Source organism: Cherax quadricarinatus, chromosome 22 (assembly GCF_038502225.1).
Source record: "Cherax quadricarinatus isolate ZL_2023a chromosome 22, ASM3850222v1, whole genome shotgun sequence".
In the NCBI taxonomy this organism is placed as follows: domain Eukaryota; kingdom Metazoa; phylum Arthropoda; class Malacostraca; order Decapoda; family Parastacidae; genus Cherax; species Cherax quadricarinatus.
In genome coordinates this window covers 17,796,596-17,821,595 of record NC_091313.1, presented here as the reverse complement: position 1 = coordinate 17,821,595, position 25,000 = coordinate 17,796,596, and the positions used below count along the sequence as shown (strand labels likewise).

The window sequence follows — 25,000 nt, the reverse complement described above, 5'->3', positions numbered from 1 at the left end:
TGGACGCCTGTGACGAGCAGGGTTACACATGGGTCAGTCCCAGGACCAGTGCTGTCTTTGGTATATGTGAATGACATGACGGGAGGGATAGACTGTGAAATTAATGAGGATAATTAAATCGGATGTGGATCAGGCAAGACTACAAAGAGACCTGGATAGGCTGCAAGCCTGGTTCAGTAACTGGCTCCTCGATTTAACCCCGCCGAATGCAAAGTCATGAAGATCGGGGAAGGGCAAAGAAGACCCAGACATAGTATAGGCTAAGTGGCCGAAGACTGCAAACTTCACTTAAGGAACTTGGGGTAAGTATAATACCATACACATCTCCCGAGCGCACATCAACCAGATAACTGCAGCATATGGGCGCCTGGCAAACCTGAGAATAGCGTTCCGATACCTCAATAAGGAATCGCTCAAGACTCTGTATACCATGTACGTCAGGCCCATATTGGAGAATGCAACAGCAATTTGAAACCCACACCTAGTCAAACACATCAAGAAATTAGAGAAAATGCAAAGATTTGCAACAAGACTAGTCCCAGAGCTAAGAGAAATGACCTACGAAGAAAGGTTAAGAGAAATCGACCTCACGACACTGGAGGACAGAAGGGTTATGGGAGACATGATAAAGACATAAAATACTGCGAGGAATTGACATGGTGGACAGAGACAGGATGTTCCAGAGATGGGACACAGAAACAAGGGGTCACAATTGGAAGTTGAAGACTCATATGAGTCAGAGGGATGTTAGGAAGTATTTCTTTAGTCATAGAGTTGTCAGGGAGTGGAATAATCTGGAAAGTGACGTAGTGGAGGCAGGAACCATACATAGTTTTAGGACGAGGTTTGATAAAGCTCATGGAGCAGGGAGAGAGAGGATCTAGTAATAACCAGTGAAGAGGCGGGGCCAGGAGCTATGGATCGACCCCTGCAACCACAAATAGGTGAGTACACACACACACACACACACACACACACACACACACACACACACACACACACACACACACACACACACACACACACACACACACACACACACACACACACACACACACACACACACACACACACACACACACACACACACACACACTCGGGTGGCATGGAAGAAATAACATATATAAAAAGAAAAGAGGGCAATGGATGACAGAAAAATGATCAAAGCGAGTAATACATCATTTAAAAGAAAAACTTGTTGACTCTTAACGACAGATATAGGTAAGAGTGCACACTGCTGCTTCCTCCCTGCACGATCACACTTGTTTGTGCACACGGGTGCTCACGGGTGCACACGCAAGTGAAGAGCTGTTGTGCTCAAGTGTATCCAGGAACCACCGAGACGGGAAGTGGCCTGAAGAGGGAAGTGTCGAGTAGCTGCTGAGGAAGGCAGTGTCTAGTAGCTGCTGAGGAGGGCAGTGCCGAGTAGCTGCTGAGGAAGGCAATGTCGAGTAGCTGCTGAGGAGGGCAGTGTCGAGTAGCTGCTGAGGAAGGCAATGTCGAGTAGCTGCTGAGGAGGGCAGTGTCGAGTAGCTGCTGAGGAAGGCAGTGTCTAGTAGCTGCTGAGGAGGGCAGTGTCGAGTAGCTGCTGAGGAAGGCAATGTCGAGTAGCTGCTGAGGAGGGCAGTGCCGAGTAGCTGCTGAGGAAGGCAATGTCGAGTAGCTGCTGAGGAGGGCAGTGTCGAGTAGCTGCTGAGGAAGGCAGTGTCTAGTAGCTGCTGAGGAGGGCAGTGTCGAGTAGCTGCTGAGGAAGGCAATGTCGAGTAGCTGCTGAGGAGGGCAGTGTCGAGTAGCTGCTGAGGAAGGCAGTGTCTAGTAGCTGCTGAGGAGGGCAGTGTCGAGTAGCTGCTGAGGAAGGCAATGTCGAGTAGCTGCTGAGGAGGGCAGTGTCGAGTAGCTGCTGAGGAGGGCAGTGTCGAGTAGCTGCTGAGGAAGGCAATGTCGAGTAGCTGCTGAGGAAGGCAGTGTCTAGTAGCTGCTGAGGAGGGCAGTGTCGAGTAGCTGCTGAGGAAGGCAATGTCGAGTAGCTGCTGAGGAGGGCAGTGTCGAGTAGCTGCTGAGGAAGGCAATGTCGAGTAGCTGCTGAGGAAGGCAATGTCGAGTAGCTGCTGAGGAGGGCAGTGTCTAGTAGCTGCTGAGGAAGGCAATGTCGAGTAGCTGCTGAGGAAGGCAATGTCGAGTAGCTGCTGAGGAGGGCAGTGTCTAGTAGCTGCTGAGGAAGGCAATGTCGAGTAGCTGCTGAGGAAGGCAATGTCGAGTAGCTGCTGAGGAAGGCAATGTCGAGTAGCTGCTGAGGAGGGCAGTGTCTAGTAGCTGCTGAGGAAGGCAGTGTCGAGTAGCTGCTGAGGAGGGCAGTGTCGAGTAGCTGCTGAGGAAGGCAGTGTCTAGTAGCTGCTGAGGAAGGCAGTGTCGAGTAGCTGCTGAGGAAGGCAATGTCGAGTAGCTGCTGAGGAGGGCAGTGTCTAGTAGCTGCTGAGGAAGGCAATGTCGAGTAGCTGCTGAGGAAGGCAATGTCGAGTAGCTGCTGAGGAAGGCAATGTCGAGTAGCTGCTGAGGAGGGCAGTGTCTAGTAGCTGCTGAGGAAGGCAGTGTCGAGTAGCTGCTGAGGAGGGCAGTGTCGAGTAGCTGCTGAGGAAGGCAGTGTCGAGTAGCTGCTGAGGAAGGCAGTGTCGAGTAGCTGCTGAGGAAGGCAGTGTCGAGTAGCTGCTGAGGAAGGCAGTGTCGAGTAGCTGCTGAGGAAGGCAGTGTCGAGTAGCTGCTGAGGAAGGCAGTGTCGAGTAGCTGCTGAGGAAGGCAGTGTCGAGTAGCTGCTGAGGAAGGCAGTGTCGAGTAGCTGCTGAGGAGGGCAGTGCCGAGTAGCTGCTGAAAACAAAAACAGAGGAGCTGGAGGAAGAGGGAGAAAAATGAAAGTGGAAGAAGAGGGAAATCCCCCAGGGAATGAGAAGGAAGAGGAAGTAAGAAAGAAAGGGAACATGAAGTAAATGCATGAAAACAGATTGGATAAGTAGGAGATAAAAAGAGAAAAACATTAGAAGGTTTAAGAGAGGGAGAGAGAGAGAGAGAGAGAGAGAGAGAGAGAGAGAGAGAGAGAGAGAGAGAGAGAGAGAGAGAGAGAGAGAGAGAGAGAGAGAGAGAGAGAGAGAGAGAGAGAGAGAGAGAGAGAGAGAGAGAGAGAGAGAGAGAGAGAGAGAGAGACCACAAAATATTGACAAACCAGGACAATAAAGAGATCGTCTCACCGGTCTTTACATAAATATTTCAACACCTCATCTCTCTGTTTTGCGGTCAATTTAACCTTGACTACGGAGTGACTGTCAGCGAATTGCCAATTAAAAAAAAGTTCTGATGTGAACGGAAGAACGAACGTAATTGTGAACGATCCAAAGTCAAGGGGAATGAACATCAGAAAATTGCAAAAAACAAAACCATGACGGCCAAAGTACTGCAAGAACAAAACAACAGAACCATGAAGGTCAGAACATCCACAGAACTGAACATCACACCACCTGTATTAACCTAACATCAGACCACCTGTATTAACCTAACATCAGACCACCTGTATTAACCTAACATCAGACCACCTGTATTAACCTAACATCAGTCCACCTGTATTAACCTAACATCAGACCACCTGTATTAACCTAACATCAGACCAACTGTATTAACCTAACATCAGACCACCTGTATTAACCTAACATCAGTCCACCTGTATTAACCTAACATCAGTCCACCTGTATTAACCTAACATCAGTCCACCTGTATTAACCGAACATCAGACCACCTGTATTAACCTAACATCAGACCACCTGTATTAACCTAACATCAGACCACCTGTATTAACCTAACATCAGACCACCTGTATTAACCTAACATCAGACCACCTGTATTAACCTAACATCAGACCACCTGTATTAACCTAACATCAGACCACCTGTATTAACCTAACATCAGTCCACCTGTATTAACCTAACATCAGTCCACCTGTATTAACCTAACATCAGACCACCTGTATTAACCTAACATCAGACCACCTGTATTAACCTAACATCAGTCCACCTGTATTAACCTAACATCAGACCACCTGTATTAACCTAACATCAGTCCACCTGTATTAACCTAACATCAGTCCACCTGTATTAACCTAACATCAGACCACCTGTATTAACCTAACATCAGTCCACCTGTATTAACCTAACATCAGACCACCTGTATTAACCTAACATCAGTCCACCTGTATTAACCTAACATCAGTCCACCTGTATTAACCTAACATCAGTCCACCTGTATTAACCTAACATCAGTCCACCTGTATTAACCTAACATCAGTCCACCTGTATTAACCTAACATCAGACCACCTGTATTAACCTAACATCAGACCACCTGTATTAACCTAACATCAGACCACCTGTATTAACCTAACATCAGACCACCTTATAACCTAACATCAGACCACCTGTATTAACCTAACATCAGACCACCTGTATTAACCTAACATCAGACCACCTGTATTAACCTAACATCAGACCACCTGTATTAACCTAACATCAGACCACCTGTATTAACCTAACATCAGTCCACCTGTATTAACCTAACATCAGACCACCTGTATTAACCTAACATCAGACCACCTGTATTAACCTAACATCAGACCACCTGTATTAACCTAACATCAGTCCACCTGTATTAACCTAACATCAGACCACCTGTATTAACCTAACATCAGTCCACCTGTATTAACCTAACATCAGACCACCTGTATTAACCTAACATCAGACCACCTGTATTAACCTAACATCCACTTGTATTAACCTAACATCAGACCACCTGTATTAACCTAACATCAGTCCACCTGTATTAACCTAACATCAGACCACCTGTATTAACCTAACATCAGACTACCTGTATTAACCTAACATCAGTCCACCTGTATTAACCTAACATCAGACCACCTGTATTAACCTAACATCAGTCCACCTGTATTAACCTAACATCAGTCCACCTGTATTAACCTAACATCAGTCCACCTGTATTAACCTAACATCAGTCCACCTGTATTAACCTAACATCAGTCCATCTGTATTAACGTAACATCAGACCACCTGTATTAACCTAACATCAGTCCACCTGTATTAACCTAACATCAGTCCACCTGTATTAACCTAACATCAGTCCACCTGTATTAACCTAACATCAGTCCACCTGTATTAACCTAACATCAGTCCACCTGTATTAACCTAACATCAGTCCACCTGTATTAACCTAACATCAGTCCACCTGTATTAACCTAACATCAGTCTACCTGTATTAACGTAACATCAGACCACCTGTATTAACCTAACATCAGTCCACCTGTATTAACCTAACATCAGTCTACCTGTATTAACGTAACATCAGACCACCTGTATTAACCTAACATCAGTCCACCTGTATTAACCTAACATCAGTCTACCTGTATTAACCTAACATCAGTCTACCTGTATTAACGTAACATCAGACCACCTGTATTAACCTAACATCAGTCCACCTGTATTAACGTAACATCAGACCACCTGTATTAACCTAACATCAGTCCACCTGTATTAACCTAACATCAGTCTACCTGTATTAACCTAACATCAGTTCACTTGTATTAACCTAACATCAGTCCACCTGTATTAACCTAACATCAGTCCACCTGTATTAACCTAACATCAGTCCACCTGTATTAACCTAACATCAGTCCACCTGTATTAACCTAACATCAGTCCAGCTGTATTAACGTAACATCAGACCACCTGAATTAACCTAACATCAGTCCACCTGTATTAACCTAACATCAGTCCACCTGTATTAACCTAACATCAGTCCACCTGTATTAACCTAACATCAGTCCACCTGTATTAACCTAACATCAGTCCACCTGTATTAACCTAACATCAGTCCACCTGTATTAACCTAACATCAGTCCACTTGTATTAACCTAACATCAGTCCACCTGTATTAACCTAACATCAGTCCACCTGTATTAACCTAACATCAGTCCACCTGTATTAACGAATGGCATTAGGCCAACACAAGCAGCCAGAGAGACATTGATAACCTAATTCAAGTAATTTACAGAGAGGAGTATTAGAAGAAAATTTATTTTACAATGGTCGTATTTCAAATATATAAATATATATATATATATATATATATATATATATATATATATATATATATATATATATATATATATATATATATGTATATATGTATGCAAACAATCGCAGATGGGGGGTCTTAACTATGCAAGACAAGTCACGAGGGTGTGGGGGTGGTAATCTTTAGCTTATGTACTTTCTCAGTGCGTCATCAGGAGCTATGCAATGTTGTAAGGCAGTAAATAAAGGAGGGGAAGTTTTCTCAGAGTAGCGCAATGCGGGTCTGTCACCTGCCGCAGCTTCTCTCAGAATGTGGACCAACGGTCAGTGCCAACCCCGCACCACCACCAGATATATATATATATATATATATATATATATATATATATATATATATATATATATATATATATATATATATATATATATGTATATATATATATACATACATATATATATATATATATATTTTATTTTTTATTATCACACCGGCCGATTCCCACCAAGGCAGGGTGGCCCGAAAAAGAAAAACTTTCACCATCATTCACTCCATCACTGTCTTGCCAGAAGGGTGCTTTACACTACAGTTTTTAAACTGCAACATTAACACCCCTCCTTCAGAGTGCAGGCACTGTACTTCCCATCTCCAGGACTCAAGTCCGGCCTGCCGGTTTCCCTGAATCCCTTCATAAATGTTACTTTGCTCACACTCCAACAGCACGTCAAGTATTAAAAACCATTTGTCTCCATTCACTCCTATCAAACACGCTCACGCATGCCTGCTGGAAGTCCAAGCCCCTCGCACACAAAACCTCCTTTACCCCCTCCCTCCAACCCTTCCTAGGCCGACCCCTACCCCGCCTTCCTTCCACTACAGACTGATACACTCTTGAAGTCATTCTGTTTCGCTCCATTCTCTCTACATGTCCGAACCACCTCAACAACCCTTCCTCAGCCCTCTGGACAACAGTTTTGGTAATCCCGCACCTCCTCCTAACTTCCAAACTACGAATTCTCTGCATTATATTCACACCACACATTGCCCTCAGACATGACATCTCCACTGCCTCCAGCCTTCTCCTCGCTGCAACATTCATCACCCACGCTTCACACCCATATAAGAGCGTTGGTAAAACTATACTCTCATACATTCCCCTCTTTGCCTCCAAGGACAAAGTTCTTTGTCTCCACAGACTCCTAAGTGCACCACTCACTCTTTTTCCCTCATCAATTCTATGATTCACCTCATCTTTCATAGACCCATCCGCTGACACATCCACTCCCAAATATCTGAATATATATATATATATATATATATATATATATATATATACATATATATATATATATATATATCTAGTGTGTGTGTGTGTGTGTGTGTGTGTGTGTGTGTGTGTGTGTGTGTGTGTGTGTGTGTGTGTGTGTGTGTGTGTGTGTGTGTAATTTTCAAAGACTGTTACTAACCTTTTTATTATAGGCACAGACTACGAAATTTAATGAAGATAGGCCAGGTTTCAAATCCGTAGCTTTAAGACAACGACGCTAACGAACCTTGTTTAGTGAAAGATTCGACTTAGCTTTGTACTGTGTTGGTCAATTTCTCAGATTGGTTGTGTGTTGTGTAGGGGCAAGTTTTTCATTTTAATTCAAGAAATTTGGATATTACTCTAGAGTACCAATGATAACTTGAGAACGCCTCTTCAGATTGGCTTGAAACTTTCAGAGTTGGTATATCTCATTGAGAGTTCCCCCCTCAAGGGAGGTTCCATGACGCTGGTGAGGGGCTTTTGATCCAGGGAATTGGATCTGTGGTCCGGTTGCTTGAACTGAGCCTGAATACCTTCCATCATCCCCCACAGGCGCTGTATAATAATATTAATAATAATAATAATAATAATAATAATAATAATAATAATAATAATAATAATAATAATAATAATAATAATAATAATAATAATAATAATCAGTGAGAGCTTTGAATTAATTTTGGGCTGTATAGGTGTTATTTTTGTCGTTGTTATTGAGAAAAACTGGAATGTAAGTGTTTTCGAAGTAATGCTTGAATGCCCCTTTAGATCGGCTTCAAATCTTCAGTGCTGACATTCAGCTTCATTAGAAAATTATGACACACTCTGTACCATTCCTTTTGCGTGCATTGAGGTAGAGGGGGCTGGGCTGATGGGATACAAGGATACAATTCTTGGGTCGCGCAGTGACCGAAACAAGTCTAGTTTTTATACGGTTTCCCTCAGCTCTTTAGGAGAGAGTTTTAACATGAATACAAAGGCACCATAACGTGACGAGAACAACGCACAAATAACCCTCACAGAAACTCATGACGACGTTTCGGTCCGTCTTAGACCATAAGTTACTTTCTCCTATATGCAGGTTATCTGTGTATAGCTTTTATATACGAAACTAATAAAAGCGTTTATCTATATTTTTTTTCTACGTTGTTGTGTTCTAGGATATTCGTCTAACATAGAAGAATGTCTATTGTGGGCACTGTTAAGGTCAGTTATATAAAAGGGGGGGGGGACCTAACATTAACGGAAAAAAAAACAGTTTTTGTTATCGGCCGCTGTGAAAGGTAAAACTCTCCGGGTATCGCCCAATAACTTTCAACCACTGATTGTTCCCACATTTTGCTGAGTTTGAGTTAAACCTGCGTTTATCATGTGCACACGTAAACATACGCACATGTAGTGGATGCAACAGTGAGTGTATTGTGTACAATAATGAGTATAGCGGATACAACAGTGGATGTAGTGGGTACAACAGAGGGTGTAGTGGGTACAACAGAGGGTGTAGTGGGTACAACAGAGGGTGTAGTGGGTACAACAGAGGGTGTAGTGGGTACAACAGAGGGTGTAGTGGGTACAACAGAGGGTGTAGTGGGTACAACAGAGGGTGTAGTGGGTACAACAGAGAGTGTAGTGGGTACAACAGAGGGTGTAGTGGGTACAACAGAGGGTGTAGTGGGTACAACAGAGGGTGTAGTGGGTACAACAGAGGGTGTAGTGGGTACAACAGAGGGTGTAGTGGGTACAACAGAGGGTGTAGTGGATACAACAGTGAGTATAGTCGATACAGCAGTGGGTGTAGTGGATACAACAGAGGGTGTGGTGGATACAACAGTGAGTGTAATGGGTACAACAGAGGGTGTAGTGGGTACAATAGTGAGTTTAGTGAACTTTCATACGCCTACGTAAACATACACACACATATACTTTCACGGCTCTACTGTATATATAACACATGTCATGGCCATCTTGGAGTACGTAGCACCAGCATGGAGCCGCCTCATCCGATGACTGATGTTGCAAAACTGGAGACAATTCAGGGAGTAGTGTCGTGGCACTAAGGAAAATGAGGCCAGGCTGCTGGAACTGACCCTATGTTAGAAGGTAGAACCATAGAAACAGGCACGCATACATACACACAGGTATACATATGCACACACACTCATACATCGGGACACACACACACTCGCACAAGTCTTTAACATGTTATGGGTTAGAAGGATACCTTTCTCGGATCATCGATGTAGAGGGGGCTGGAATTATGGGATAATGGGGGATACCTTTCTCGTCGAAGTAAATGGATTTGGAGTGATAGAAAATGGGGATACTTCTTGGATCATCCAGGTAGAGGGGGGGGGACTGGGGTTATGGGACAATGGGGGATACCTTTCTCGTCGAAGTAAATGGGGCTGGGGTTATGGAATAATGGGGATACCTTTCTCGGATGGTAACAACCACTGAACCAGGTCTTATTCTTATATACACTGCTGAGCGTTGAACCTGTAAGGGCCATACAACGCCCGGAAGAAAGCGAGGAAGAGAAAACTCCAATTCTTCGGATCAAGAGCCCTTCCCCAGCATCAAGGCACCTCTCCCTCCTTGATGGGAATAAATTTAATATTTAGCGGGAGTGACGTCACGTGACGACATTTGTTTACATTGGTTACCAGACGAACAGTTGCCAGGTGTCGCTATAATGACTCGTACTGAAGATATAGACTGTTTTATACGATGTTTCGCTCAGGACAGAACATCAGTATTGATGAAGCTCGCTTGAGAGAGAAGTAAAAAAGGTTTAGAGTGAGGGAGTTAGTCATATATATACACAGGATATATATACATACTGAGAGGTGTATTTCTCATAGCATATACACACTGAGAGGTGTATTTCTCTCAGCGTATATACCCCGAGAGTTTAATACCTATTTTAGGGAGTGAAGTATTCTTGTCTGGTGGTGAAAAGGTTATGCGCAGCCTTAACGACTCCTAGTGTAGTCGATAGGCTTTAAACCCCTCACACTCATTAACCTCTGTTAGTGGTACACAAAATCGACAAGTCTTATAAGACACACTTGCGTCACTTGGGTATCTTTATTATGGAGACGTTTCGCCCGTCGGTGACTTTGTTAATGGAATACAAAGAATAATATTGAAGACGGTGGAAAACATGACAGGGTTAGAGGTGATCAGTCTCTCAGCCTTGAAAGAGGGAGAGAGAGAGGAAGAGGGGAATGAGAGAGAAATGGGGTAGGGAAGTGGGAGAAGAGAAGGAGGGAGAGGAGGAGAGCCAGAGGGGGAAGAAGGGAGATAAATCAGTGCATTTTGAGGGAGAGGGTTATAAACGGTAATTAGGGAGGAGGAGAGAGACGAGGGTGAATGCAACTTTTGTGGAAAATGAGGGGAATGAAGGTACTATGTTATGTAACACTGGGGGGAATGAACGAGGGAACTGAAGTACTGTGATAAACAGGAATGGCGAACGAACATATGGTAAGCTCAGATGACTCACATATTGGTTCACTTATTTAAAGAAATAATATAGAGCACCTGGCTCTAGAGCACCAACACCACCACAATCTAAACCACTACCACCACTACAAGCACTCCCCATACCACCAGCACCACTCTTACCACCACGACCTTTGCCACGTACCACCAACACCACCTTTGCAACCTCAGTCTTAACCCCTATGATCGCCTGTATCACCGCAACCACTAGCAATATCAGTACCCCCGCTACTACCACTATCACCACCTCCACCACCACTACCACTCCATGGTTCGTGTGTGTGTGTGCACTGACAGTATGCCGTTGACTTGTGCTAGTGCAGGAGGGTGCTAGTGCTGGGATACTGTCACGTCACACTGTTATCCCCGACAGAATGAACAGAGATAAAACATTTCTTTATTGCACAGTGAAAAAAGTTCAGAAAAAAACATCTACTTCACTTTTGTGTTGCAGAGAACACGGGGAAAACATGAGAGCTGGCTGTCAAGAATTTTGAGAACCAACCGATCTTTTTTAATGGGGTGAACAGAGCAGAATGCAGTTATAGACAGTTATGCACAGAAAAAGGTTCTTAACGTTGCTGGTCAACCTTGCTAGTAAGGTCGAGTGAGAGTTCTCAATCTACACTCTCATGAAAAAGTGTAGAATAAAGGAACAATAAAACTTTTGTGTACTAGTAGCTCTATTTTCAAGTACAAGTAGCATTATTTTCAAGGAGCTATAGTAATCAAGGTAAATCACCTTAAACGACAATTTTTTGACGCAGGCGCCAGGAAAAACAACAATTTACATGAGACCAGAAAGAAGACGTGCATGTTGACATGACTAATAACAAGCAAACACACAGACACACACACACACACACACACACACACACACACACACACACACACACACACACACACACACACACACACTCGACCCCTGCAACCACAATTACGTGAGTATACACATGTTGAGATCTGTACAGAATAAACTGTATTCTTCGCTGGAGTTACAACATTCAGTAAACAATAGCTTCTGTCTTGTAATTTGTTACTGTCAATGAGAAATAACAGCATTTTAATAAAAATTGCAAAGCCAGATAAAGGAGCAACAAGCAAGGCAACATTATTCTTTACTAAGTTACGTAATAAACGAGCGAATTAGACCTATTGCAGTAAAGAGTGGTGATTTTGGCCTACCATTCACGCTCGTGTTCTTGGGCTGAAGAAATATTATGCGACCAGGTGGGAAATATGCTTGGAGGTATTCATCTATATCCTTTAAAAAATACTGGGTGATATGTAGTTATTTACCCTATTAGTAATATCGAGAGAGGTATTATATATCATCTTTTGAGCGCGTATAATATGGAAAGTCAAACTTAAATATTACTTGGTATATGATGGCCATTGAATGTATCCACTACTCTGGAAACCTTTCGGAAGGTATACCGCAGTACTTGTACTAAAGAACTCTTGACACCAGCACACGAGGACGCATTTGGCGACCTCGAGTACCTATCGACCCTATCGATCACCACTATCGGCTGTCCAATATCGCCACACTTCATCAACAAATACTGCCAGCAAATAGCAGGAGCTTCTGCTGCTACACGCTTGTACACACTCTTGTTTTTAGAGGTGTTTAATATTTTATTTCGTATAAAGTTTAGGCAGATATATATCAGCGTGACGACGATCGACCAGTGACGGCCTTTATATTATGATTGGCTAAAGGTTATCCCCTCAGTCATTGCTGGTTCCTCAGAGTGTTGAGACGGCTCTTGTAGAGCGCCAGAATGCTATTGTCTGAGACATAGCAGGATTAATAATTTAGTCGATCCGCTAGTTCCTGGAATTAATCGTGTTTTCAGAGGCTAAAAGTGAACTCTAATGTAATTAAGCGAAGTGTTGTTGCCTAGTATTCATGAGGAAGGTTAGCAGAAAATTCTAAAGGAAAAGGTGTGGTATGGATTTACGTTTCCAGTGTCAAAACGAGGAAGCTAATACGATGTACACATGGAAAAGAAACTGTGTAATGAAACATGTACTGTGTACATGTAATGACAGAGAATGAACATTACTTCAAGTTGCTCATGTAAGTCTGCTACGGCAGCCTGAGACATTATAAATGTCTCACCTCTACTGGACGGCTAATGCTCAATAAAAGACGTAAAAAAAAGGTTGAACTTAGATATTATGTCAAAGGCGTTTTTACTTAATCTCTTGTGTTTTGTTTTGGTGAAACAGTTGTGACAGTAAAACATAAAATATGTTCTGTACTTTAAATGTTTTTCGAGGTGTTTTGCTAACACAAACAGAAAACCCTGGAAATGATGTCCTCTTTTAATTTACGGAGAGAACACTTATTCATGGATTGAAATCTTGAAACAAGCAAGTTCTTGGAGTGCATTTTCAGTAACACTAACACTTGAATTTGGGCAGTAACGGTGACAGTTTTTAACCGGCTATATATTTCTCCAGCAGTTATTTATAACCGTCAAAGGAACCTCTGGAGAAAGCTACACAAACTATAATAGTTCACCATATGCAAGAAAGCCTGAAGAAATTCGTGTTAAACGGCACTCGTAGCTTCCAGCCACAAGATAAGCATAAAGTTTTTTTTCTCCTGATTCCCATTTAGCGACCCAAGACCTCTGGAGAGGGTGCGTGTGCGTGTGTGAAACTTCCATGAGCTAACAGAACGACTCTGGAGCATCCACCAGTCCCACTACATAGCAACGCTACCAGTACTGTATACACTCGTTACCTTCCCTCCCGTCCCCAGATACCACTACCACCGCCACTTCATCTACTACATCCACACCATCTACTACATCACTCCATTTGCTACATCCACTACTACGACAACCACTCCAACGACCCCATACACACTACCACCATCAACACTACCCTAATTACCATAACCTTCTTCACACCCATCATCACCCTACCACAAGAACCACTCCACCAGCACCGCAACTACATCCATCACCACTACACCAACCACCATCACCACTACACCTACGGCATCACAACTACACTTACCGTCACCATGACTGCACCCACCACCACCACAACTACTACTACCACCACCAAATCCCCCTTATCCCTCCAATCCCACACATCTCGCCTCATGCAACTACCAGAGGGAAAGAGGATTCACATGTACAGGAGTGGCGACACCTACTACAAGGGCGTCTCTATGGTCGTCAATCCCATGCAAGTCAAGAGCTTTGATGGCCTTCTCGCCGAGGCTACCTCCAAGGTCAGTGATAAATGTATACTCCTTTATTTCCACTCGTCTGTGTGTACTTCCGAGTGTATACTGACCATAGTTCAAAGCCTATCTACTGCACGAGGGTCAATATGGCTGATATTCACCTAGACAGTAAAAGTAATATTTTAGTCCCCGAAATAAGGATTAAACACACACACACACACACACACACACACACACACACACACACACACACACACACACACACACACACACACACACACACACACACACACACACACTCACACACACGCACACACACACACACATGCGGGGCCAGGAGCTGAGTATCGACCCCTGCAACCACAATTAGGTGAGTACATATGCCACATCCAATGCCCCCACCAACTGCATTACAAACTCCACCCCCACAGCAACCACCCATAGTTCCTTATCAGGTCTCGCACTTCCCATACGCCAATACACCTCCCAGACCACAGTCTTAGAGAAGAAGTTGAAGGTGTGGTATACAAATGCAGATGGAATAACAAATAAGTATGAGGAGTGGCACGAAAGAATCAAAGAGACATCCCCAAACATAATAGCACTCACAGAAACAAAACTCACCAGAATAATAACAGATTCAATCTTTCCATCCGGATATCAAATCCTCAGGAAAGACAGAGGGAGGAGAGGGGGAGGAGGAGTTGCACTGCTCATTAAAAACCAGTGGGGTTTTGAGAAAATGGAAGGAATGGATGGCACTGGCGAAAGGGACTACTTAGTAGGAACAATCCAGTCTGAGGGACATAAGATGACAATTGCAGTAATGTATAACCCACCACGGAACTGCAGGAGGCCAAGAGAAGAATACGATGAGGGCAACAGAGCAATGGTCGACACACTAGCCGAGGTGGCCAGGAGAGCACACATGGGGGGAGCAAAGTTACTAGTTATGGGTGATTTCAATCACAAGGAGATTGACTGGGAAAACCTGGAGCCCCATGGGGGTCCCGAAACATGGAGAGCCAAGATGATGGATGCGGTACTGGAAAACCTCATGCATCAACATGTTAGAGACACTACCAGAGAGAGAGGAGAGGATGAACCAGCAAGACTGGACCTTGTATTCACCTTGAGTAGTTCGGACATTGAGGATATCATGTATGAAAGGCCCCTGGGAGCTAGTGATCATGTGGCTCTCTGCTTCGACTACATAGTTGAGCTCCAAGTGGAGAGAGTAGCAGGAATAGGGTGGGAAAAACCAAACTACAAAAGGGGGAACTACTCAGGCATGAGGAACTTCCTTCAAGACATTCAGTGGGAGAGGGAACTGACATGAAAGCCAGTACAAGAAATGATGGACTATGTGGCAACAAAATGCAAGGAGGCAGATGAGAGGTTTGTTCCCATGGGAAACAGAAATAATGGTAAGAACAGAACGAGTCCTTGGTTCACCCAAAGGTGTAGGGAGGCAAAAACTAGGTGTGCTAGAAAATGGAAAAGCTACAGAAGACAGAGAACTCAGGAAAATAAAGAGATTAGCCGAAGAGCCAGGAACGAATATGCATAGATAAGAAGGGAGGCTCAGCGACAATATGAAAATGACATAGCATCGAAAGTCAAGACTGACCCGAAGCTGTTGTACAGCCATATCAGGAGGGAAACAACAGTCAAGGACCAGGTAATCAGACTGAGAAAGGGTGATGAGGAATTTACAAGAAACGACCGAGAGGTATGTAAGGAGCTCAACACGAGATTTAAAGAAGTATTTACAGTGGAAACCAGTAGGACTCCAGGAAATCAGAACAGGGGGGTACACCAGCAAGTGCTGGATGAGGTACATATAACCAAGGAGGAGGTGAAGAAGCTGCTATGCGAACTTAACACCTCAAAGGCGGTGGGACCAGACAACATCTCTCCGTGGGTCCTTAAAGAGGGAGCAGAGATATTGTGTGTGCCATTAACAAAGATCTTCAACACATCATTTGAAACTGGACAACTCCCTGAGGTATGGAAGATGGCAAATGTAGTCCCAATTTTTAAAAAGGGAGACAGACATGAGGCACTAAACTACAGACCTGTATCACTAACGTGTATAGTATGCAAAGTCATGGAGAAGATCATCAGGAGGAGAGTGGTGGAGCACCTGGAAAGAAACAAGTGTATAATTGACAACCAGCACGGTTTCAGGGAAGGAAAATCCTGTGTCACAAACCTACTAGAGTTTTATGACAAGGTGACAGAAGTAAGACAAGAGAGAGGGGGGTGGATCGACTGCATTTTTTTGGACTGCAAGAAGGCCTTCGACACAGTTCCTCACAAGAGGTTACTGCAAAAGCTAGAAGATCAGGCACACATAACAGGAAAGGCACTGCAATGGATCAGAGAATACCTGACAGGGAGGCAACAACGAGTCATGGTACGTGACGAGGTGTCAGAGTGGGCGCCTGTGACAAGCGGGGTTCCACAGGGGTCAGTCCTAGGACCTGTGCTGTTCTTGGTATATGTGAACGACATAACGGAAGGGATAGACTCAGAAGTGTCCTTGTTTGCAGATGATGTGAAGTTAATGAGAAGAATCAAATCGGATGAGGATCAGGCAGGACTACAAAGAGACCTGGACAGGCTACAAGCCTGGTCCAGCAACTGGCTCCTTGAGTTTAACCCTGCCAAGTGCAAAGTCATGAAGATTGGGGAAGGGCAAAGAAGACCGCAGACACTATATAGTTTAGATGGCCAAAGACTGCAAACCTCACTCAAGGAAAAAGATCTGGGGGTGAGTATAACACCGAGCACATCTCCTGAGGCGCACTTCAATCAGATAACTGCTGCAGCATACGGGCGCCTGGCAAACCTACGGATAGTGTTCCGATACCTCAGTAAGGATTCGTTCAAGACTTTGTATACCATTTACGTCAGGCCCATACTGGAGTATGCAGCACCAGTTTGGAATCCACACCTAGTCAAGCACGTTAAGAAATTAGAGAAAGTGCAAAGGTTTGCAACAAGACTAGTCCCAGAGCTACGGGGATTGTCCTACGAAGAAAGGTTGAGGGAAATCGGCCTGACGACACTGGAGGCCAGGAGGGTCAGGGGAGACATGATAACGACATATAAAATACTGCGCGGAATAGACAAGGTGGACAAAGACGGGATGTTCCAGAGATGGGACAAAGACACAAGAGGTCACAATTGGAAGTTTAAGACTCAGATGAATCAAAGGGATGTTAGGAAGTATTTCTTCAGTCATAGAGTAGTCAGGCCGTGGAATAGCCTAGAAAGTGACGTAGTGAAGGCGGGAACCATACATAGTTTTAAGGCGAGGTATGATAAAGCTCATGGAGCAGGGAGAGAGAGGACCTAGTAGCAACCAGTGAAGAGGCGGGGCCAGGAGCTAGGACTCGACCCCTGCAACCACAAATAGGTAAGTACAAATAGGTGAGTACAAATAGGTAAGTACAAATAGGTGAGTACACACGCTCACACATAAGTTACATTTGAATTTTTTTTTAAATGCCCGGGAGGAGTGTGCAGGAAAATACGTATGTTAAAAAATTTTGGAGAGCATAAAATGCTTTTGTAAGAGAGTCTTAGCAAGAGGAAGAGGAAGAGGAAGAGGAGGAAGAGGAGATGATGGAGGTAGAGGAAGAAGAGGAGAAGAAGAAATTGAAAAGAATGGTTTAAAGGGGCGAGGTGCGTCTGAAGTCATGGCTGAAGTACACCTACAACTCTGACTTTCAACAACAGTGAATATATATATATATATATATATATATATATATATATATATATATATATATATATATATATATATATATATATATATATATATATATATATATATATATATATATATATATATATATATATATATATATATATATATACCAGACTTTAGAAGGCAGCGGAATATTGTTTATTTAGTGTAGACTGTTAGTTAATAAACAGGAACACTAAGAGCAACAGCAAAAAAAATAGCACGATAATAATAATAATAATAATAATAATAATAATAATAATAATAATAATAATAATAATAATAATAATAACAATAATGAACAAAAAAGAAGCGGAGTCTGCCATGGTTGTCTCGCTGGGTGAGTCTCTGGTGTTATAAACCAAAGAAGATAAACCCGAAACAAATATCTATTGCAAGTGTTAAATACGATTAATTTTATTGCAACCATCAAAGTTAGCTATTACAAAGAACTAATTTTACTGCCAACACCAAAACTATTAAAAAAAAAAAACATATTTTATGGCAGCAGTCAAAATATTTCCAACAAATTTCTTACAATTTTCTTCTTGTCTTAAGTTCTATGATTTTAATTTTTTTTCCTATAACGCGTCAAGGAATTTTTGAGGTGAAATCTGTAGTGCAACATTCCGACTATAATAAAATAAGTCAATTACTAGTGAATCTAGAAGAACTTTTGATATACAGGAGATGAACCTAGAAACCAGATTTCCACTCAACCTATAAATCAAATTCAAACACACACACACACACACACACACACACACACACACACACACACACACACACACACACACACACTCACACACTCACACACACAGTGGGACAGAGAACTGGCAGGGAAGCCAGTTAATGAGATGATGGAATATGTAGCAACAATGTGCAAGGAGGCTGAGGAGAGGTTTGTACCCAAGGGTAACAGGAATAATGAAAAAGCCAGGATGAGCCCATGGTTCACCCAAAGATGCAAGGAGGCAAAAACCAAGTGTGCTAGGGAATGGAAGAAATATAGAAGGCAAAGGACCCAGGAGAATAAGGAGAACAGTCGTAGAGCCAGAAACGAATATGCACAGATAAGAAGGGAGGCCCAAAGACAATATGAAAATGACATAGCAGTGAAAGCCAAATCTGACCCGAAACTGTTGTACAGCCACATCAGGAGGAAAACAACAGTCAAGGACCAGGTAATCAGGCTAAGGAAGGAAGGGGGAGAGACAACAAGAAATGACCGTGAAGTATGTGAGGAACTCAACAAGAGATTTAAAGAAGTGTTCACAGAGGAGACAGAAGGGGCTCCAGAAAGACGGAGAGGTGGGGTACACCACCATGTGCTGGACACAGTACACACAACCGAGGAAGAAGTGAAGAGGCTTCTGAATGAGCTAGATACCTCAAAGGCAATGGGGCCAGATAACATCTCTCCATGGGTCCTGAGAGAGGGAGCAGAGGCGCTATGTGTACCCCTAACAACAATATTCAATACATCTATCGAAACGGAGATTGCCTGAGGCATGGAAGACAGCAAATGTAGTCCCAATCTTTAAAAAAGGAGACAGACATGAAGCACTAAACTACAGACCAGTGTCACTGACATGTATAGCATGCAAAATCATGGAAAAGATTGTCAGGAGAAGAATGGTGGAACATCTAGAAAGGAATGATCTCATCACCAACAGCCAACATGGTTTCAGAGATGGGAAATCCTGTGTCACAAACCTACTGGAGTTCTATGACATGGTGACAGCAGTAAGACAAGAGAGAGAGGGGTGGGTGGATTGCATTTTCTTGGACTGCAAGAAGGCTTTTGACACAGTACCACACAAGAGATTAGTGCAAAAACTGGAGGACCAAGCAGGGATAACAGGGAAGGCACTGCAATGGATCAGGGAATACTTGTCAGGAAGACAGCAGCGAGTAATGGTACGTGGCGAGGTGTCAGAGTGGGCACCTGTGACCAGCGGGGTCCCACAGGGGTCAGTCCTAGGACCAGTGTTGTTTCTGGTATTTGTGAACGACATGACGGAAGGAATAAACTCCGAGGTGTCCCTGTTTGCAGATGACGTGAAGTTGATGAGAAGACTTCATTCGATCGAAGACCAGGCAGAACTACAAAGGGATCTGGACAGGCTGCAGACCTGGTCCAGCAACTGGCTCCTGGAGTTCAATCCCACCAAGTGCAAAGTCATGAGGATTGGGGAAGGGCAAAGAAGACCGCAGACGGAGTACAGTCTAGGGGGCCAGAGACTACAAACATCACTCAAGGAAAAAGATCTTGGGGTGAGTATAACACCAGGCACATCTCCTGAAGCGCACATCAACCAAATAACTGCCGCAGCATATGGGCGCCTGGCAAACCTCAGAACAGCATTCCGACATCTTAATAAGGAATCGTTCAGGACCCTGTACACCGTGTACGTTAGGCCCATATTGGAGTATGCGGCACCAGTTTGGAACCCACACCTAGCCAAGCATGTAAAAAAACTAGAGAAAGTGCAAAGGTTTGCAACAAGACTAGTCCCAGAGTTAAGAGGTATGTCCTATGAGGAGAGGTTAAGGGAAATCAACCTGACGACACTGGAGGACAGGAGAGATAGGGGGGACATGATAACGACTTACAAAATACTGAGAGGAATTGACAAGGTGGACAAAGACAGGATGTTCCAGAGACTTGACACAGCAACACGGGGACACAGTTGGAAGCTGAAGACACAGATGAATCAAAGGGATGTTAGGAAGTATTTCTTCAGCCACAGAGTAGTCAGGAAGTGGAATAGTTTGGGAAGCGATGTAGTGGAGGCAGGATCCATACATAGCTTTAAGCAGAGGTACGATAAAGCTCATGGTTCAGGGAGAGTGACCTAGTAGCGACCAGTGAAGAGGCGGGGCCAGGAACTTGGACTCGACCCCTGCAACCTCAACTAGGTGAGTACAACTAGGTGAGTACACACACATATATACACATTAGGAAGTATTTCTTCAGTCATAGAGTTGTAAGGCAGTGGAATAGCCTAGAAAATGACGTAGTGGAGGCAGGAACCATACACAGTTTTAAGACGAGGTTTGATGAAGCTCATGGAGCGGGGAGAGAGAGGGCCCAGTAGCAACCGGTGAAGAGGCGGGGCCAGGAGCTAAGACTCGACCCCTGCAACCACAAATAGGTGAGTACAAATAGGTGAGTACACACACATACACAAACACACACACACACACACACACACACACACACACACACACACACACACACACACACACACACACACACACACGCACATACACACACACATATATACACACACATACACAAACACACACACACACACACACACACAAGAAGGCCTTTGACACAGTTCCTCACAAGAGATTAGTGCTGAAGCTAGAGCATCAGGCGCATATAACAGGAAGGGCACTGCAATGGATCAGAGAATACCTGACAGGGAGGCAACAACGAGTCATGGTACGTAATGATGTATCACAGTGGGCACCTGTGACGAGCGGGGTCCCACAGGGGTCGGTCCTAGGACCAGTGCTATTTTTGGTATATGTGAACGACATGACGGAAGGGTTAGACTCAGAAGTGTCCCTGTTTGCAGATGATGTGAAGTTAATGAGGAGAATTAAATCTGATGAGGACCAGGCAGGACTTCAAAGAGACCTGGACAGACTGGACACCTGGTCCAGCAAATGGCTTCTCGAATTTAATCCTGCCAAATGCAAAGTCATGAAGATAGGGGAAGGGCACAGAAGACCACAGACAGAGTATAGGCTAGGTGGCCAAAGACTGCAAACCTCACTCAAGGAGAAAGATCTTGGGGTGAGTATAACACCGAGCATGTCTCCGGAAGCACACATCAATCAGATAACTGCTGCAGCATATGGGCGCCTGGCAAACCTGAGAACAGCATTCCGATACTTTAGTAAGGAATCATTCAAGACACTGTACACCGTGTATGTCAGGCCCATACTGGAGTATGCAGCACCTGTTTGGAACCCGCACTTGATAAAGCACGTCAAGAAACTAGAGAAAGTACAAAGGTTTGCAACAAGGTTAGTTCCAGAGCTAAGGGGAATGTCCTATGAAGAAAGATTAAGGGAAATCGGCCTGACGACACTGGAGGACAGGAGGGTCAGGGGAGACATGATAACGACATATAAAATACTGCGTGGAATAGACAAGGTGGACAAGGACAGGATGTTCCAGGGAGGGGACACAGAAACAAGAGGCCACAATTGGAAGTTGAAGACACAAATGAGTCAGAGAGATAGTAGGAAGTATTTCTTCAGTCATAGAGTTGTAAGGCAGTGGAATAGCCTAGAAAATGACGTAGTGGAGGCAGGAACCATACACAGTTTTAAGACGAGGTTTGATAAAGCTCATGGAGCGGGGAGAGAGAGGGCCTAGTAGCAACCGGTGAAGAGGCGGGGCCAGGAGCTAGGACTCGACCCCTGCAACCACAAATAGGTGAGTACAAATAGGTGAGTACACACACACAGACACACACAGAGATTGGACACAGTAACAAGGGGACACGGGTGGAAGTTGAAGACACAGATGAATCACAGGGATGTTAGGAAGTATTTCTTCAGCCACAGAGTAGTCAGTAAGTGGAATAGTTTGGGAAGCGATGTAGTGGAGTCAGGATCCATACATAGCTTTAAGCAGAGGTATGATAAAGCTCACGGTTCAGAGAGAGTGACCTAGTAGCGACCAGTGAAGAGGCGGGGCCAGGAGCTCGGACTCGACCCCCGCAACCTCAACTAGGTGAGTACACACACACACACACACATACATACACACACACTCAAACACATACACTCATACACACACACACACACACACACACACACACACACACACACACACACACACACACACACACACACACACACACACACACACACACACATAGAGAGAGAGAGAGGACCTAGTAGCAATCAGTGAAGAGGCGGGGCCAGAAACTATGACTCGACCCCTGCAACCACAAATAGGTGAGTACACACACACACACACACACACACACACACACACACACACACACACACACACACACACACACACACACACACACACACACACACACACAGGAGCTCGGACTCGACCCCGCAACCTCAACTAGGTGAGTACACACACATCCAGACTCACACATACACTCCCCCCCTCACCACCGACATCTCACTACTTCCCCTGATCCTTCCCCTCCCTCTTTCACCCTCCCCTCCCCCGTTCACCCTCCCCCTCCCCACCCCTCCCCACTCCTCTCCCGCATAGCCACAGTTCCTCCACTACCTCCTCCCCCCACACTCTGACATACACACTAATAACCTAACATACAGAACTACATAGGTTTCCCACTCTGAGGCAATCAGGATAAAACAAAAATGGGTTGCCAGAGAGCAACAAGAGAAACCAAGGGACAGGAGGAGGAAGCTGCAAAGGAAGATTGGGCAGCAGAGCTCATAAAAAGGGATCATGAATGGGAAAAGAAACTAGAAGAACTTAGCATGAGAATGGAAGAGAGGATAGATATGGAAAGCAGGAAGTGGAAGGTGCATGTCAAAGCAGCAGAGGCTAGGATACAGAATTTAGAAGAGGAACTGAAAAATCTGAAACAGCCTAAAGAACTAAAGAACATTCTGGGATTGACAACAGAGACTGCTGCCTCAGAGACAAATAAGGGGACAGTAGGGAAAGAAGGAGCATAGCTGCATGGAGAAGCTCTATCAGAGGAGACTGTAGTAAATGAAAGAGCTAAGCTTTATGTGGAGGCCCTAACAAACAACAACAGAGCCCAAGGAAAGCCGAGAAGGGAAAATGACAGGCCACTGAGCCCAAGTACATTAGCTAGTGAAACTGAAGAAAGGAAAGCTGCAGTAGAGGAAACCAAATTAAATGAGGGGATACACAGGGATATGCAGTGGGAGAATGAAAGGGTGAGGTCAGTCTTTGTGTATGGGCTCCAGGAAGTTGAAGGGGAAACATATGAAGCAAGAAAACAAGGGAAAAAAAAAAGCAATTGAAAGCATCATGAAAGCAATAGGAGAAGACGACATGACCCAGCTGGAAAATTTTCGGAGAATAGGGGGGTTTGTAAAAATAAGAACCCGGCCAGTGAAAGTGACCTTCAAGGCAGAAGCGACTCGGAACAGGATCCTGCAGGAGAAAGCACGATTAAGGGACATGCCGGCATACAGGAAGGTGTATCTCGACCGCGACAGAACACAAGAAGAAAGGCAGAAACTGAGAGAGATGGTACAAAGGCGAAAGGAGGAAAGAGAGGGGATGGAGAAGACACACAGGAGATCCCAGACCTAGGAAGATGATCAAATACAGCCTCCCTCACAACTTCCTATAGAAGCCTCCCAACCAGGTCAACCCCAGTGCAACCAAACACTCTAGATCAAAACACCCATGCCACATCCAATGCCCCCACCCACTACATTACAAACTCCACCCCCACAGCAACAACCCATAGTTCCTTACCAGGTCTCCCACTTGCCAACCCCAATATACCACCCAGACCACAGTCTTAGAAAAGAAGTTGAAGGTGTGGTATACAAATGCAGATGGAATAACAAACAAGTATGAGGAGTGGCACGAAAGAATCAAGGAGACATCCCCAGACATAATAGCACTCACAGAAACAAAACTCACCAGAATAATAACAGATTCAATCTTTCCATCCGGATATCAAGTCCTCAGGAAAGACAGAGGGAGGAGAGGGGGAGGAGGAGTTGCACTGCTCATTAAAAACCAGTGGGGTTTTGAGAAAATGGAAGGAATGGATGGCACGGGCGAAAGGGACTACTTAGTAGGAGCAATCCAGTCTGAGGGACATAAGGTGATGATTGCAGTAATGTACAACCCACCACAGAACTGCAGGAGGCCAAGAGAAGAATACGACGAGAGCAACAGAGCAATGATCGACACACTAGCCGAGGTGGCCAGGAGAGCACACATGGGGGGAGCAAAGGTACTAGTTATGGGTGATTTCAATCACAAGGAGATTGACTGGGAAAACCTGGAGCCCCATGGGGGTCCCGAAACATGGAGAGCCAAGATGATGGATGTGGTACTGGAGAACCTCATGCATCAACATGTTAGAG

The 25,000-nt window shown here is 44.4% G+C and overlaps 1 protein-coding gene across 1 annotated transcript in view; it reads left to right on the top strand.

The window, feature by feature from the left end:
• The first annotated feature begins 12,434 nt into the window (after nucleotides 1-12,434).
• Nucleotides 12,435-25,000, top strand: part of LOC128689632 (doublecortin domain-containing protein 2-like) — a 58,224-nt gene continuing 45,658 nt past the window's right edge. Inside the window, exon 1 of the mRNA XM_070087720.1 lies at nucleotides 12,435-14,187. Coding sequence (XP_069943821.1) covers nucleotides 13,975-14,187 — 213 coding nt within the window. The 5' untranslated portion in view covers nucleotides 12,435-13,974. The remainder of the gene's footprint in view (nucleotides 14,188-25,000) is intronic.